At 40.3% G+C, this 17,113-nt stretch overlaps 6 protein-coding genes across 6 annotated transcripts; 2 read left to right on the top strand and 4 right to left on the bottom strand.

The window, feature by feature from the left end:
* Positions 1-37: 37 nt before the first annotated feature.
* BATDEDRAFT_86773 (uncharacterized protein) lies at positions 38-4,432 on the top strand (the record flags this gene model as incomplete). Its single annotated transcript, XM_006677552.1, has 13 exons — positions 38-95; positions 195-205; positions 395-422; positions 516-583; positions 680-954; positions 1,058-1,122; positions 1,188-1,699; positions 1,799-2,204; positions 2,313-3,309; positions 3,375-3,676; positions 3,749-3,888; positions 3,968-4,036; positions 4,128-4,432. The coding sequence occupies 13 exons, from the start codon at positions 41-43 to the stop codon at positions 4,341-4,343; spliced, it is 3,144 nt and encodes a 1,047-aa protein (XP_006677615.1). The 3' UTR covers positions 4,344-4,432.
* A 3,454-nt stretch (positions 4,433-7,886) lies between these two features.
* BATDEDRAFT_36687 (uncharacterized protein) lies at positions 7,887-8,630 on the top strand. Its single transcript, XM_006677401.1, has one exon. It carries the CDS (start codon positions 7,909-7,911, stop codon positions 8,569-8,571), a length of 663 nt encoding a protein of 220 aa, XP_006677464.1. The 5' UTR covers positions 7,887-7,908; the 3' UTR covers positions 8,572-8,630.
* Positions 8,631-8,648: 18 nt separating this feature from the next.
* BATDEDRAFT_87226 (uncharacterized protein) lies at positions 8,649-9,344 on the bottom strand (the record flags this gene model as incomplete). The annotated part of the gene is made up of 3 exons (XM_006677447.1): positions 8,649-8,956; positions 9,045-9,132; positions 9,243-9,344. The coding sequence occupies 3 exons, from the start codon at positions 9,342-9,344 to the stop codon at positions 8,649-8,651; spliced, it is 498 nt and encodes a 165-aa protein (XP_006677510.1).
* An 891-nt stretch (positions 9,345-10,235) lies between these two features.
* BATDEDRAFT_36686 (uncharacterized protein) lies at positions 10,236-10,955 on the bottom strand. The gene has a single exon (XM_006677400.1). The coding sequence runs from the start codon at positions 10,874-10,876 to the stop codon at positions 10,346-10,348; it is 531 nt and encodes a 176-aa protein (XP_006677463.1). The 5' UTR covers positions 10,877-10,955; the 3' UTR covers positions 10,236-10,345.
* A 1,580-nt stretch (positions 10,956-12,535) lies between these two features.
* On the bottom strand, positions 12,536-13,409 carry BATDEDRAFT_86770 (uncharacterized protein). Its single transcript, XM_006677446.1, has 3 exons — positions 13,204-13,409; positions 12,954-13,035; positions 12,536-12,797 (listed from the first exon to the last, which is right to left on the bottom strand). The coding sequence occupies exons 1-3, from the start codon at positions 13,349-13,351 to the stop codon at positions 12,650-12,652; spliced, it is 378 nt and encodes a 125-aa protein (XP_006677509.1). The 5' UTR covers positions 13,352-13,409; the 3' UTR covers positions 12,536-12,649.
* A 2,024-nt stretch (positions 13,410-15,433) lies between these two features.
* BATDEDRAFT_23294 (uncharacterized protein) lies at positions 15,434-16,938 on the bottom strand (the record flags this gene model as incomplete). The annotated part of the gene is made up of 2 exons (XM_006677187.1): positions 15,434-15,600; positions 16,722-16,938. 2 exons carry the CDS (start codon positions 16,936-16,938, stop codon positions 15,434-15,436), a joined length of 384 nt encoding a protein of 127 aa, XP_006677250.1.
* Positions 16,939-17,113: the final 175 nt, after the last annotated feature.

The raw sequence follows: 17,113 nt of genomic DNA, 5'->3' as shown, positions 1-17,113 counted from the left end.
TGAATTCGTAAACATTCTTACCCTGACTTGAGTATTTCTTATGGCTGAACTGCGTTTCGATAATCGTGTAGTACTCATCACTGGTGCTGGGGGTGGTATGCATTCATGTTTTACAGTCTGTTATCCTGGACTATTCTCGAATCAAACCCTGTAAATCCTTATTAACTTGTAGTATCAACCACTCGTTACTTTAGGTCTTGGAAAGGTATTCTATTCTCAAGAGTAGATTTTGTAATGATTGACTCTTGTATACATTGAACCACTTGAAGAATCATGTCTAGAAACTGTCAAATTCATCAAACTGCAATATTCAATGCAATCATGATTCAAACTGCCATCTTGAGATCTAAACTTGCTTGTTCACCCCTATATTCCTGTACTGACATTGTTGTAGGCATACTCTCTCTTTTTTGCTTCTCGAGGCAAGTGTGCTGTTCATCTGTTGAATCTACTGTTTGTATTGCTTTAACCCCTGCCATTCAAACCAATTTAATCTTTTGTTCAACTCTATGCAGGTGCGTCCGTTGTGGTCAATGATCTTGGCAGCACTCGCATTGGTGGTGATGCATCTGGAAACCATCGTGTAGGTTTAAATTACCAACTGCTCTGTATAAACAGATCTAGAGTACATCATTATCAAATCCAACTATACAGATTATATTTTAACTGGTTTATTTAGGCTGCTGATGTTGTTGTCGACGAAATTCGCAAAGCAGGTGGAAAGGCTGTTGCAAACTATGACTCTGTGGAGTTTGGTGAAAACATTGTTGAAACTGCAATCAAGGCCTTTGGACGCATTGATATTGTCATCAACAATGCTGGCATTTTGAGAGATAAATCCTTTTCACGCATGACAGATGCCGATTGGGATTTGATTCAGATGGTGCATGTCAAGGGTGCTTACAAAGTCACCAAGGCTGCCTGGGATCACATGCTCAAACAAGGTCATGGCAGGCAAGTAATTCGACTCATTCAACCCAATAGTACAGAAGCTTACTGCATAGCCAACACCTTGAAATGAGTGTTAATCTTTTTATTTTATACTATTGATGAATAGAATCATCAACACTGCATCTGCTGCCGGAATTTATGGAAACTTTGGACAGGCAAACTATAGTGCAGGTATGCCACTTGGTAAAACTTGCTTAATATTCAAAGATCCACTCATCAAACATTTGCTAAATTAGCCAAGCTTGCTCTATTCGGATTCTCCAATGCACTTGCACGCGAAGGAGCCCGCAAAAATGTATTGGTCAACACCATTGCACCACTTGCGGCATCTCGAATGACCGAGACAGTTTTGCCTCCAGACATGCTTGCTGCTTTGAAACCAGAGTTTGTTGTTCCATTGGTTGCCTATTTGACACATGATTCCTGCATTGAGAATGGATCTCTCTTTGAAGTTGGTGCTGGGTTCGTTTCCAAGCTGCGCTGGGAAAGATCAAAAGGCGCCGTGTTCAAAGCAGATGCTACATTTACTCCTGCATCTGTAGGTGCCAAATGGACGCAAATCTCTGATTTTTCTCATCCTGATTATCCAACATCTATTATGGACACAGATTGGGTTGGGCTTCTGGAAAAAGCCAAGGCACTTCCTGAAAACCCTAATCCAACCAGTCTTCGCTTTGACGGACGCGTTGCAATCGTCACTGGTGCTGGAAACGGTATTGGTCGTACCTATGCACTCTTGTTTGCCAAGGTATTTCATCCAACTTTGTCTTGGATTTGCATTTGGTTTTGATTTTGATTTTATTGGTTTTTAATTGACCGTGTTGGTAATGTCTTGTATTTGAATTAGCTTGGTGCTTCTGTGGTGGTGAATGATCTCGGAGGCTCGACCAATGGTGTTGGCGGTGCTAATGCAGCTGCAGACAAGGTAGTGGAAGAAATCAAGGCACTCGGTGGAAAGGCTGTGGCCAATTATGACTCTGTCGAAGAAGGCGACAAAGTTGTCGAAACTGCACTCAAAGCATTTGGACGTGTTGATATTGTTGTCAACAATGCTGGCATTCTGCGTGACAAGTCATTTTCCCGTATGGCCGAGAGTGACTGGGATCTTGTCCACCGTGTCCATTTGCGAGGAAGTTACAAAGTTTCCAAGGCTGCCTGGCCGCATATGCTCAAGCAAAAGTATGGTCGCATCATCAATACTTCATCTGCTGTTGGCCTGTATGGAAATTTTGGACAGGCAAATTACAGTGCTGGTATGTTGTTTGATCTTGGATTTAATACTAGTCTACAACAATTGATTACACTGCTCACATATCTTGAACTCGTGTTGTGTTTGGAATGATTGCTCCTGAACCATTTAGCCAAGGCTGGGTTGATTGCTCTTTCAAATACTCTTGCATTGGAAGGAAAGAAATCCAACATTATTGTGAATACAATTGCTCCTAATGCTGGTACTCGCATGACTGCGACAGTCATGCCTCCTGAGATGGTGGAGGCACTCAAGCCTGAATATGTTGCACCCTTGATTGCTTTTTTGGCCCACGAGTCCAACACTGATACGGGCTCTATTTTTGAAGTTGGATCTGGGTGGATTTCCAAGGTTCGCTGGCAGCGCACAGGTGGTGTCGGATTTCCTGTAGACTGTCCACTTTTTCCAGAGCACATTCAATCGCGTTGGGATACCATCACCAACTTTGGAGATGGACGTGCAACCTATCCAACATCAACTCAGGATTCATTTTCTGCTGTTCAAGCCAATTTTGAAAACAAAGCGTCTGCCACTTTAAAAAAAAGTGATGGGGGCGTTGATGTTGAAGGTGCTAAATCTGCGAGTTTTAAATCTGCATCATTTGAATATACCGACAGAGATGTCATTATATATGCTCTTGGTGTTGGTGCAAAAAAAACCGATCTGGATCTTGTTTACGAAGCCTCGGACAAATTTACCGTTATTCCAACATTTGGAGTTATTCCAGCGTTTGATTATCAGATTCGTCATGTCAGTTTTGGCGACTATTTGCCCAATTTCAATCCTATGATGCTTCTTCATGGAGAACAGTATTTGGAGATTAAGAAACCATTGGCTAGTGCTGGAAAATTGACTTCCACTGGCAAGATTATTGATATTCTTGACAAGGGCAAAGGTGCTGCTGTCATTCTTGGCGTTACTACAAAAGATTCCAGTGGTGATGTTGTGACTGAAAATCAATTCACCTTTTTTATCCGTGGATCTGGCGGATTTGGTGGTAAGAAGGACAGCGAACGAGGAGCTGCTACTGCTGCAAATGACCCACCCAAACGTGCTCCAGACCATATCACTCGTGAAAAGACGTATGATGATCAAGCTGCTTTATACCGGTAAATTTATGTTTGAATCAAGAATGGTGTGTTGTATGCTTACTAGCTAACATCAAGTTGTCTAGTCTTTCTGGTGACTACAACCCTCTTCATATCGATCCCCAAATGTCAGCCATGGGAGGCTTCAAGATTCCAATCTTGCATGGACTTGCCACCTTTGGTATTTCTGGAAAGCATGTGTTTGCCAAGTATGCCAACAACGACCCCACAAAATTCAAGTCTATCAAAGCTCGCTTTACCAAGCATGTGTTTCCAGGAGAAACTTTGGAGACGCACATGTGGAAAGAAGGTTCCAAAGTGATTTTTATTACTCGTGTCGTTGAGCGCAACGAAGTAGTCATATCCAATGCATCTGTAGAACTAAATGGTTTGTAATGGATTTTAACATCCTACACGTAATGTCTACACGTCTGATGTGCTGATCAACCTTTTGTTGTAGAGGGTACTGTATCTGTCAGTGCTGATCCTGTTCCTGCCGGTGTGATGGTTCCAGGATTTGCTGCGTCCAAGGTATTCGAGCAAATTGAAGCTGGACTTAAATCAACTGCCGGTCCAGCCCGTGCAGCATTAATCAAAAAGGTAATGTTGAACTGCCATTGAGTGGTGTGCATTACAAAAGGTTGATATTGATGACTGACAATCAATACACTCATTTTAGGTTAATGCGGTGTTTGGATTTGACGTAACCAGCAATGGCAAGACTCAGTCTTGGTTTGTAGATCTCAAGGTAAACCCATTTATTTTGGATTGCATAGACTAAACCCTATCGTGCTGTTCAACTGACATCTATATGCTGATTTTATTTTACGAATTTTTAGAATGGAGATGGAAAGGTTGGAGCTGGCACACCTCCTAGCAAAGCGGACATGACTGTGGTTGTTGGGGACCAAGATTTTCTACAGGTTGCTGCTGGTACCCTTAATCCTCAAAAGGCATTCATGTCTGGTAAAATCAAGATCAAAGGAAACATGAGTCTAGCAACTAAACTGGATGTAGTTCTTAAACTTGGCGGATCATCCAAAGCCAAACTTTAAGCTCTATTCATGACTATATTGCGAAAATAAAGTATCGAATTTTTATCGTGCAGATTTCAACTGGACATTTTATAGCAGCTGAACAAAAAACGTAAAGGGGCCACCCCGGACTCGAACCGGGAGCCCCTCGCACCCGAAGCGAGAATCATAACCCTTAGACCAGTGGCCCCTTACAGAAAAATTGAAAATCGTGTTTGTATATAACCAATACTTTGATAGTTGACAAACGAAATCTTGGTAGTTTGAAGTTGGGATCTGTCCTGAACATGAGAGGCATGTGGCAGTTTATTTTTTCAAGTACATACAAGAGTGAAGATGGCCTTGATCATCCAAGAACACGTTACTGTCCAAGTTTTGTTTGGGTCAAGATGGGTTGATCAAGCCTACACCCGAGGGAAAATCCTAGTAGCAGCTCCTATGCAAATGAATCAAGCCCAAACAGTTGATAAGCCAACACCTGTTTGATCTCTAGCTTGTATCAAGCCACACTAGGTCCAATTGCCACCAAACAATCATAAAAACTACTTGTGTGGTAACCACTGCTTATTCAGGCTGTTCTATTGCTTAGATAGACCCAGTCTGACCTATTGAATAATACACAAGTAGCTTAGTAAATTTGCAACTAAAGTATCTGATCAATTGTTTAGACGGTGCATTGAAGCATTATTTTAAACAATGAGGTTGTGTTCAAAGCCCGATTTTTTGTAGCGCATTTGTCCTGCACACATCAAGAAAAAAGTATCAAAGATTTATGAATTGAAGCCAATCAATGTTGCTGAGGCTGAAAGGTCAGCAGGGTGCATGTCAAGTGGATAGTCTGAAAATGCATACTTCAAGTCCAATAATGGCATAACTATTTCCAATACGGCTGATATCAACGGCAATAGCACAACTGTATAATTCCCAAGCACTATTTTTAAATTATTTACAGAGGCATATTAGTTATGCCAAGTATTCAGACATGTCACCGTTTAACCAAGCGCCATTATTGATTCGACCATCAGCCATACTTTCGACTTGTATTGTAATACATTATTTATCTGGGGAAATACAATACACCTCCACCGTACTGGCCGGATCCACATCCAAGCTCATGTCGTCAATATGCCACTTGGTTACAAGATACAATGCATGTCATTCACAAGTCTACCAATTTATTTTCAACAAGGCAATAGCAAAGCTGCATTTGAAACGCGGATCAAGTTAAATCCATAATTGACCCGACATCAAATCCGCGACCCGTTCGCTGCAGGATATTTGGTCCGACATGAATCGAATATTATAAAAGATGCATTCGCCCTGTTAGTCTACTCAGCATCTGTTTTAAAAACCTGTACAAAATTCAAGCGCTCATGACCAAAAATATAATGAGAGCTGCATGTGGAATCCGTCGATGGGACATACTTGTGCTTATATCGATTATTATATCTGTAACCCTATGGTTGTTGCTAGTCAGCGTTACTCCAAACACTTTGTCACAGCCAAATCAAATCATCGTTGCTGTAGCCAACTACTCTGAATCCACTTGGAAGGTAATCACTAATCGTTGATGTTTGTGAATGAATCGAGTTGCCAATCAGGCATCAATTTCACATTTGGAGATGGTTAAATCCATGCTGCTCGAGGTTCAATTCGGCAGGAATGCTTTAAACCTCAAAGCCAAGTTTAAATTTAACTCAATTTACCACATGTTACTATTTGGCTACATTGAAGCTATACTAACAGCTGATACTTTAATTGATCAAACCAAATTTGGTATTCATGTATTCTCCAACTCGTACAAATGATATTGGAATCGACCCAACTAGAACTCTGTAACTATTCAAGACGACCTGAGCCGTGCAAAGCCGACCTCGTCTGACAATGCTCCCGAATCTAACCGTCCATTAGAAAAACCGGATGACATTCGCCAAAACCCAGACCATACTTTAAATGAGGGAATGCCTAATGGTCTCAAGTCACCCATTCACTATAACGAAGGTGAATCACCTTACTCTCAATTCCACCTATCAGAGACTGGAAATAGTTCGAATCCGATTCTGCCGATTGATGGCTACAACTATGACAACTATATCCGCATCAAAAAGTGGCCACGGAGGAAAAATGCATACTTTCTTGTTGTCACTACCATGATTCATAACAAGGCCAGGTTTGTTCCAGAATGGATCGAGTTTCACCTGCTGCAGGGCTTTGATCGATTCGTGATATACGACGATGCTAGTACTGATGGTCTAAAAGCCATACTTGACCCATACATTCAAATGGACGTTGTGGAATATATTCGGTGGCCAGAAGATGGTGAAGCGGTTCACAATTCCGAAGCCGGTCCTAGAGTGTTTGATACAAAATTTCAAGAAGATACGTTCAACACAATGTACAAATTATACTGCCTTAATCGGCCAAAACGGGGTAGTTTGCATGCTCATGGTGGATGTCAAAAGTCCTCTGCCATAGATACTATTGCTCGATATCGTCACAAATCCGTTTGGGTATTGCATGCAGATATTGACGAGTTTTTCTATTCTCGAAAAAAGGTATGTCATCACTGGCCAAGTGCTAACCCACATGTATATGGGTGATAAGCCAGCTACTAATGCTTTAGCTTTTTGTACACACTACTCTTATTTTCACTAGATTGGACAAAGTGGATTGGATGGCATTGTGACGGTTCGAGATATACTTGCTCAAAACTACCATTATTATGACCAGATTGTTGTTCAGGGACATATATTTGGCACAAGCGGATTTATGGACGATCCAACACCCGTCACAAAAGAGATGCCTTTTCCTATGGTCATGGAACAGTACCGACATCGTCGCAGCTATACCAGCGACCGTAATCGCGAAGCACATATTCGTAGTCGTATTCACTGTGAAAAGGCGTTTGTCAAGGCATATCTCCCTGCTGGTACCTGGGTTCACTCGTGGTATTTTGATAAAAACGCAAAGGTTCGTAGCATAAGTAGCATGGAAAGTGTTCTCACTATGAACCATTATCAATACCGGTCTATTCTGGGCCAAAACAGAAAGGCTGCCGAAAACAGTAATTACAATATAGAATATGATCGTCCTGCAGATCAGTTTTTAATGGAAACGAAGGATTACGGCATTGGGTATCTTGCTCCTCTTGTTCGACACAATCTGCAGCAACGCATCAATGACAACTTATTCCCAGAACTTCCAAGTCTAAACTACTTTCAACCTGTAAGCTTCATGGTGTTGTTGATTATACTAATTTTCAAATAGAACTGCACTAATTTCTACTCTTCTAACTGCCATCTAGACTCGTAAACCTCGTGTAAATAGCCTTGTTAATAAACAGGTTGACATCTGTATTGCAGTCACTCATTTCAATGGCGAGTTGCCTCAGCTACGTAAAACCATTCACTCCATTCAACAATTTCTCAACATTGTTGACAAGAACATTACCTACAAATGGGTGTTTGTATCACAACGTATCACAAGTGTGGGTGACGACAAGCAACAAGAGTCTGTCTACTTTAAAGACTTTTACAACCTGCTGGATGAAGTCAAGTATGTGTCTCGAACCACTACATTGGCACAAATGATCGATATAGCCACACATCTCTGTGGAACCAATGCCGAGTTTATTCTTTACCTGGAAGATATGTGGGAGACAAGGTTTCGTGTACCAGGAAGAAAATCTGCCCATTCAACTATTGTTCAAAAGCCTGTTTTCAAAGAAGCCATGGATCTTATGAGACAGGACACGTCGATTCTGGAGGTGTGGATGGGTGATACTCCACATAATACACCTTACACGGCATTATACTCTGACTGGCTTCCCATATCATCGATTGCACATTCTGATAATCCATCCAACACAACCACCAACTCTACCACAATATCTTCATCGAGATGGTATCGCAAAAACTTTGGAAACGAAGAGAATCCACATTCAGTTACACGACTTGGCGGCACATTACGGCATCGTCTTCGACAGAAAAGTGTTGGCAGTTGGGCCATGTTTGATACAGATCCAAACCATAACCCGCTGACACTAACTAAAATGTATGGACAAGCAGCCATGAAAAAAAACCTATCGTCTGCACAAATTTGTTATGGAGATTCACAAAAAACTGGAGGATGTCAGCTGGACTCGGATCATACCAATGATGGCGCAATCACAGGGATTATGTGGCGACAACGACTGGTGTTGAATAAGGAAAAAGGGTTGCCATTTTTATTCGATCGGCCGTTAAAATAGAGTCTGTATATTTGTTTTTACAAGAAACTCATAATAAAAGAATCATCTTTTTCAAATATATACTTTTACAGGCTGCATCAGTCGGTATAGAACACAAAATGCAAAAATCCGTCGGAATATGATGCGTGTCTAGACAACCATAGTAAACCCATATCTGGTGGTACAACCACACCATGCAGTATCAATGTTCCCATCAATCCCATATCTCCTGCTGTCATTTCTGTCTGTCCATCTGGTAAATACGGTGAATACAAATCTTGCAATACAGTGAATGCTCGTATCCCCGATATGGCATTTGAAAGCATGTATATCCGCACTGGGATATGTTTTGGCAAAGTATCCGACACAAGTCCCGAATTAACCTGCCAAAACAAATCATGGTGACCTAAATTCCATCAACCGTAACGAATTAAACAAGACTAGAATAAAAGAAAGTAGAATCCAACTATTTCAATCAACCCTTTAACTCTTACCAACACCAATACTATCCCAGAGTTGTGTTTGATCTTGGGTACTCAATGTCATCACACGAGAAATTGATCCATTGCGCATATAGTCTGCCTACAACGATTTCAAATCATGGTATTAAATTGAAGTCGAGTTGATGAATGCAAAGTGGGATACGCTTTATCACACGTCAATCGATAAAACGGGATCTCATACTGAAATACCTGTTTGATCATTCCCATAAAATGATCTCGAAGTGTATTTGGTCCACATCCCTCTTCGTCCATAGTGATAAGCGAATCGGATGGAAAATCGGTATAATGCATTGCAATATTCCAAGGCAATTGGATAGGTTTTGATTTTTGTGTCGACAATGAATAGATATCAAACAAGAGACCAATCGGATAATGCCTACAATGTCCAACGAGTTAACTCATTCCGAATGAAGCAAGTCAGTATTGCATGATCGCTGTTGGTGTATATAAACCTGCGAATCGAATTGAAACTGCACTTGCCATTTTAATGGAATGCCGTTTGCTGAAAACCAAATCTCTGCATCGTCGACTTTTATGGATAATTTCAGTTTATCGCATAGATAGGACTTGACTTGTATGAGAAGGAGGGGCAAATATGAACATCTCCGTGCAAGTACCTAATTGGTGGACTTGAAGTTAGGCACATTTATAATGGATAAAATAGCAATGCTAACCAGACTGTTGGAAATACATTGCAAAATAGTATTGTATTGAAACAAGAGATGATCCAACAAGTCTATTCAGATACTTGCATAGAAATTGGTCGAGTGTGCTGGTATGGATATTGATAGTGGAACTGTGCCATCCCATATTTGCTTGGAAATGCATGCTGTTTGACCATCATGGGCTGCAGGTGATGAGCTGACATATGTCGACATTGGCCAACTTGGATAAGATCAAAGTAACAGTGTTTTACTGTCGTATTCATGTAAAATGGAACACTTGTATTTATATCGCAATGACCTTTATTTTGCGTTGGAATACAAAATACTTGAATACTTGTTGCGCTTTCCTATTAGACACTCTCGATTCTTTCAAACGCAGCAGCCATTGTATGATACACACTAGTTTTGAGTCAAGATGGTCCTAAAATATCATGTTTCGCGCCTGTTTCCATACCAGTCATCAAGAGGACCAACGAACATGTTTAAAAAACACAATGCTGTCTAGTAAACCGACAATCATTTCATGGAATTGGATGTTTATTATGTAGTTTGGCACTTTTAATGTTTTACGTGAATGAGTGTAAAAGATGAACAAGTTTTTGGTAATCACAAAGCCAAAAATGGACTTTATTTTCGAATGACATCAAAGTCGGCAGGAGGGAAAATAATGCCGTACATGATTGCCATGGCTTCTATCACACAAGCAATAAACTGCAACACTGCTGTCACGATCAACCGCAAAAATATCATAATTGGGTTGGTTTTTCGATCTACCTCTTGGATAAAGATACCCAGTAAGTACAAGTAAATAAACGTGACAAACGAAAAGTCTTTGAGAAGACCAAACCAACGAGGTGTACCAAGAGGAATCCAGATACCAAGAAAAACAGAAGCAATCGTGCCATAGAGAGCAAAAATACCAAGGGTCCAAAAGGCGGCCCAGATTTTGGGGAGAAGCATAGGAAGACGACGGATACCAACATACCATCGACGACGTTGTTTGAGGAACCCAATCAAATCAATGGGTGACTGTTCGCGAACAAGAGCAGGAATCTTGCCACATTTGTATCCCATTTGCCATGCCGAGGTTGCAAACTGATAGTCTTCAGTCAAAGATCCAAGATCCCAAGTGACAGCATTCTCGACTGCACCATTCATGAGCAAAAAGGAACCGTGTGCGCCAAATACTGGTCGGTGGAAGTAGGTGTATTGCAGCTGAAAGCGAGCCAAATCATCAGCAACTCGAATTGCATCTGCCACGGTGAAAAGCCAATTACGCCAGTACCTGTATTGATTGTATAGAATAACACCCTGGCCCCAATGGTAATCGTGCTCGTATTTGATGAAATCTAAACAGCGCAACACAGATTGGTCGTCAATCACCGATTCTTCATCAAGATGGAGTACCCAGTCGTGCTCAGTGTACTTCATGCTCTGACGATACCATTCTAGTGCACGAGCCTTGTATTTGGAATGAAGAGTTTGAAAGCTTTTGGGACATGTGAAGCAATTGATGCCTTCAATAAAGTGAGGCTCGTCAGTTAAAACATGCACTCGAACACAGGGATCAAGAGCCTCTAGGTGCTTGTGAGCATTCCACGATCGCATAACCGCTTCTAAATTATCGCCCTTGGTAACAGTAAGAATGTAGAGATTATCCACGCGGCGTGCAGTGGTAGGATCGCGAATAATAAATTTTGTAGTACGAAAGGGGAGAGCAAGACCGAAAAAACATATAAGAGTATAGGGCAAAGGCATGATCCAGCCAAGTTTCCAATAACAACCATAGTTCCACAACTGATCATCAACATAGTACTGTGGGAGGTGGAAGGTCATGAGATATGTAAAGCCAAGAATGAAGATGATATGAAATAGCCACATTTCAGATAGCAAAGCCATTACAGCATTTGTGTTTCCTGTATTTGTACGACAAGTGTCGGCTGTAGTTGCATGACTTACAGGTCCAGGGAAACCTTGCTTTTCTATGTCTTTACCAAATGATTTAGGAGCATTATTTGTGTCATCGTGAAGTGTAAACCCGCTCGTGTCGGACTCTTCTGAAGTCCGCCCAGCAGTCATTTTTGTAAATGTAAATCAATGTAGAATAAGGCAACAAACGAAGAATAGAAAGAGTCGATATATGAAATATAAAAGGGATGGATAATAAACAAAAAGGCTGCCAAATAGCAATCGCACTTATTGTCTTGTAAAGTAGAAAGTATATAGGGACATAATAGTGAAACAAGCGCCATATTTTATACTCTATCTGCTAAATGTACACATATTTGCGTGGAGAGTAATATATCTAACAAGGTGATTTTGGTACAGATCTCTGCATCCACCCCATCTAATCTAGCTTATCTGCCTTTTAATCGCGATCTTGTCCGAAATCCACCTTGTACATCCATGGCTGTAAAAAGTACAAATATATACTTTGTCTTGCCTCGCACTGCTGAATTTTAATTAATGGTTTATATTGAGTGATTTCGTAAAGCACCTTACTTTATTCGTGTTCTGGATCAATGCACGTTTTATTGGCTGTCAGGATTTTTGATTGTGATACGGAAACCCGACGTGGATAAATGTATCCACACGTTTAATTATGTATTTTACAATCGCATTTGTAAAACGGAACACTTGTCTATCTTGCAGCAACCTTTATTTTGTTCAAATATACAATATTTAAACATCAGTCGTGTTTTCTACTAGAAATTGGTATTCTTAATGGCTGATTTTACGTGAATACGACTGTGGTATAAGCTGGTTGTATCAAAACATTAAAAGGTGCAGAGTTGAATCACTAGATACTATCCCAAGTAACACATAATGTCTCGATTTATTCAGACCAAATGGCTTCATTAGTCGGTTGATTGCTGTTTAGCAATCATATAAGATTTTTAATCAAGCTATTTTTACTCGTATGCTTTCAAATCACTGGCAAAAAGCATCCAGCAAATCTTGTCTAGCACAATCTTCCTCCACAAGTCGCTTAAGTGGGCCTTGTTTTCCCCATTCAATGAGTGTTGGAACTGCCATCAATTTGATATCTGGGTGATCGTGATACTTGCTTGACCGATACCTACCAATTCAAAATGTTGCCAAAAAACAAGTTAGATATACCTAGTGAGAAGATAGTCAAAGCACAATACTGATTGCTAAAACCAGACAAGTTTAGATGCGTCATTCAAATGAGACTATTTTAGTTGTGTATTCAACATCTAGCGAGACGGCTTACTCTGCACCACGAGAGCCAGCAGGTGCCTCAATCAAGACCGCATCAGAGATCTTGGCAATGCTTTTGCGAATCAGAGGATCAGCTATTCAACACAAGCAATATTATTAGCTAGGCCGATTTCAGCAATTGAAAAAACACATGGCCAGATATAGCAGCGAATCTGATTTGATAGTCAAGCAAGTCTAAATGCTACACTAGTTGAACGAGTCTGAGAATAAGAGAGACCAATAATCATGTAGTGTCGACTTACCAATTACGCAATCAGAGCACCAGGACTGTCCAGTAGCGGGAGCTTCAGTACCAAAAAGCAGGACAAACACTCGGCCACTGGCTTCGGCAACAGTGGCTTTGATGGTACTATCAAAGTCTGCCTCGTTCTCAATTCTGATAATTCTCATGTTAGTGGTTTAGCAATGTATTGGTTTAGGCAAGAATGAAACCAACAGCTGAGCCAGATTTCAATGGCCAAAATGACCCATTGACTACTTTTACCAGAGTAATGACGCTATTTTATAAAAATATTGGCAATCAATACGATCACAGCCGTATTCACGTAGAATAAAACACTTGTCCATGCAGTCTTGTTTGATCTGGAATAAACAATCATTAAACATCAGTTGTACTTTTCTACCAGAAATCGACTTGAATAACCATTCTCTGTATGGAGTGACGCTATACAAAACCATTACTATATTTTCAGCGAGTTTAATGGATAGTATGAAGCTCTATCTTGCAACATTGCTGTTTGTTGATTAATTGATAGGCCATGTCGAATACGTAGCTTTGTTGACGAGTTTAGAGAACACAATGTGACTAATAAGTTTGGTATGAATTAGCACCAATCATTCTACAAGACTGACTGTTTATTATACTTTAAACCCCTATTTGGCATCCATTTTACGTGAATATACAGCTATGAATATGTAGCTTTAAAGCACATTTTTTGGCAAACTGAGCTTGGCTTTTACATGCCGAACATAAATTACTAGACCCATCAAGCATAGATATATTATAGATCGAACTCCTTGTTTACGGCTAGCAACAAAGGGGGTGAGGATGGAGAGAAAAAGAAAAAGAAATACGGCAGTCACAGGTGTATTGTCATGTATTTGAAGCACTCCCACAAATTACAGCCGTATTGGCGTAAATGGAACACCAAATAAAGGCTTCTAAATACATAATAAACGGTCAGTCATATTTGCACGGCTTTAGGTGATGGCAAGGCATTCAGAATTGTTTTGTTGGGTTGATTAAGCTGCATAGCCATCAGAGATATAGTTGGGCTAAGAATCAGCTTGAGTCAACGATATCAGTGCTTGAAAACCTGTTCATATCGTATATTTAGTATTAAAAAACTCAGTATTTATGCATCACTACGTGGTATATACAAGATTTGACAATTTTAAAACTGGATATTCATGATTGGCTTGAATATAAACCCATTCCATTATGCCAATAGTAGCACTAAACAAATAAAAGTTGATTAAGCCGATTATGCATAATGAATAATGTTGCTGCTTGAAATAGTCAAATATTGGTATACAATGACGTTATATTGTAATACAAACCCAACAGTCATATGGCAGGTATGTATAAAAATGTTTTTTGCATATATCGGATGTTCTTGTACATGTTTGATTCGGCATTTAAACTGTTTTTCATGGCGATACAGGATCGTTGGATAGCACCAAGCTATGGATTGTATCCTACTCAATGCGTATTACGCCAAGGTATACAGTACAGCAGATATACTGTCTTGGCTTCGGTTTGCCGAGTTAGCTGACACATTGACTAGTGCTTGTATACATCGTGTGAAGAGGTTTGGATGCCATACCGTAGTTATTTACATGTTATGATCGGCCGGCTGACGTATTGCATTTGCTGCTTTATTATAGCATAAAATTACGCTGGGCTAGCCGAATTACCTAATTGGCAGTGCAGGCTATTCGGGTTATTTCAGCTGGCAGTTCGTATCTAAATAGGGCATAGTGGTTAAACTACACAGCAAATGTTTCGAAGCAGTGAATCACCTGCTTCAAACTATTTACTGTGGAGAAAGGTCTGAAGGGTTTTCTGGCTAAACTCTATAGCCTTATTTGGATATGGTTTACAAGTATCATTTTACGATCACTTAGTGATTGAAGTACATTTAGTATAACGAATAGATTGATAGAACAGCGTGGTTTTCTAGTTGGGAGAACTGTTGAACCGTCATTGATCAAAGATGCGTTTTGTATTACCTAACATGTTGCATCTACTCGATCATTCTAAGGGTTATTTCTATATTAAGAATATATATCATAGTTTGTACTACCCGGACATTATCATTCTGAATTAACCAAGCGAGTTTATTCATTTACGTGAGCACCATTCCCGTTATAATTTAGGACTGTGCGTAAAGACCACAGATTATTGGGTTAGAATTCAGCGTTGGCGTTTGCAAACTATGCGATACACTTTGGGAAATATACTATCGCCCATTAAAAAGTCGAGTAGAGTAGAATGTGTAGATACCCTGATAAACAAACAGCTAGAGAGATGACGAGTTTCTCATTGATCTTGCAGTGAGGTTGTAGTGTGAAATATTCGTCTTTAAACCCGTTTTCAACTGTGATCAAGTAGTGATCCAGCAGTTCATTCCCAATATCTTTACATGAAATTAAACGAGTCAATATTTGTAATTCATTAGCAGGGAATCTTGGATAGCCTATTGTTTAGAGGTTTAATGTTTCAAATTTTTAGGCATGACCTATCACGCCTTGAATTGTTACGAGGGAATCAAGAGTATAACATGCTGACCATACAGGGTAATGTTTAAAGTCGAGACGAGTGGGTCAATATAATTGTTTACTCGAGTAATTGATAGGGGCATTGGACCAAGTTCCTTTGCAGTGATTGGCGCTGTGGGCTTGAATGGTGGTCCAAGTTAAGACTTGGTAACCGAAGGGATATAAAGATATACAGCTAGCTAGGTGCGAGGGGATAGGTGTGCATATTTTTTGGAAATATCAAGTTTTGTGGTAAATACTACTGCTTGTGATCCGTCATGTGCTATAGTAAGAGCTCGAGGGGTACACTGTTTTATGTAGATTGGATTGTCAGTAGAGTATATCCACTTCAATCTAGACACTTTGTCTACGATATTCACCTTTGCAAGATTTAGTCATGACATGAATGCCGTATTAGCTGAACGCGATGTTCATATTGCAATAGCATGTGATTAGGAGTTGGTTAATCATGTACTTGTGCTGAAACAAACCTTGTTCACGACACTTTTTGTGCTACATTGTCTATTGACTGTTCATTTTTTGGCTCATACTTGCATGATTCTACAAAGATCATTTTGCGTGACCATACCTTTTTGATACTTTGTTATCTCAAACATACCACCCTTTGCTCCTTTGTTGTATATCTACCTTGGCCTCACTTATCCCTTCGTATTATAATGCGGTCACTTTGCAAGCGAGTTTGGATAGGCGGATAATTGGTTATTTGTTCGTGTTACCTTACCAAGATATTCCAGCTCAGCCAAAACCAAGAGCACATCATAGCTTAGTCATTTTACCAAGTCTAGTTGCGCAACTTCAGCCTCAATGTTTGCAGCATTAAATGCGAGCTGTATGGCTAAATTTCAACTGCCTTGAAGCATTCACCTACTGCAAGCTCTAGTCCTTATGCCCAGATCTTTGTATATGCTTAATAGTAGAGTATATACCACATGATTCATAACTAGTAAATGAATCATCTAGTTGGCCGCCTAATTTTAACATTTAGACGAGTTCAAAGACCCATTCGGTGTAATTTCCAGTTGTTCAGTTGAGCGATTTCTTTGTGAAACGTGAGTTTCTCCCATTCCACGCAATATATCTATTACTCCCATCATATCTAGCAACTCTCCACACCACTCCCTGTCATCTACAAAACAACTTCGCGACCTCGCCCCACTAGCGAATGCACGCTCAGTCACGTCAGCCCCATCACGCATGTATTTAAAAACACGACCCCAATCACTGCCTTTGCCCTGCCTCATCCACTGCTAAACCACGTAGCCCTAATATACAAACACGAGCTATAACCTTAACCCTTGCGTCATGCAAAGTGAGAGATGAGCCAAGATGGATGGGTTGGGTTGGATATTTCTAGTCTGTTAAATAGAGCCC

The sequence above is a fragment of the Batrachochytrium dendrobatidis genome (assembly GCF_000203795.2).
Source record: "Batrachochytrium dendrobatidis JAM81 unplaced genomic scaffold BATDEscaffold_3, whole genome shotgun sequence".
In the NCBI taxonomy this organism is placed as follows: domain Eukaryota; kingdom Fungi; phylum Chytridiomycota; class Chytridiomycetes; order Rhizophydiales; genus Batrachochytrium; species Batrachochytrium dendrobatidis.
This window is presented reverse-complemented; position numbering and strand designations above follow the sequence as displayed.

What these genes read in the sequence shown, in the direction of transcription:
- BATDEDRAFT_36687 (XM_006677401.1), top strand. Translation starts at nt 7,909, where the DNA reads ATGATCGATATAGCCACACATCTCTGTGGAACCAATGCCGAGTTTATT.
- BATDEDRAFT_36686 (XM_006677400.1), bottom strand. Translation starts at nt 10,876, where the DNA reads ATGAATGGTGCAGTCGAGAATGCTGTCACTTGGGATCTTGGATCTTTG.
- BATDEDRAFT_86770 (XM_006677446.1), bottom strand. Translation starts at nt 13,351, where the DNA reads ATGAGAATTATCAGAATTGAGAACGAGGCAGACTTTGATAGTACCATC. An exon ending in GTGCTCTGATTGCGTAATTG is followed by an intron (nt 13,036 to 13,203) that starts GTAAGTCGACAC and finishes TGTGTTGAATAG; the next exon opens with CTGATCCTCTGATTCGCAAA. An exon ending in GCTGGCTCTCGTGGTGCAGA is followed by an intron (nt 12,798 to 12,953) that starts GTAAGCCGTCTC and finishes TTGAATTGGTAG; the next exon opens with GTATCGGTCAAGCAAGTATC.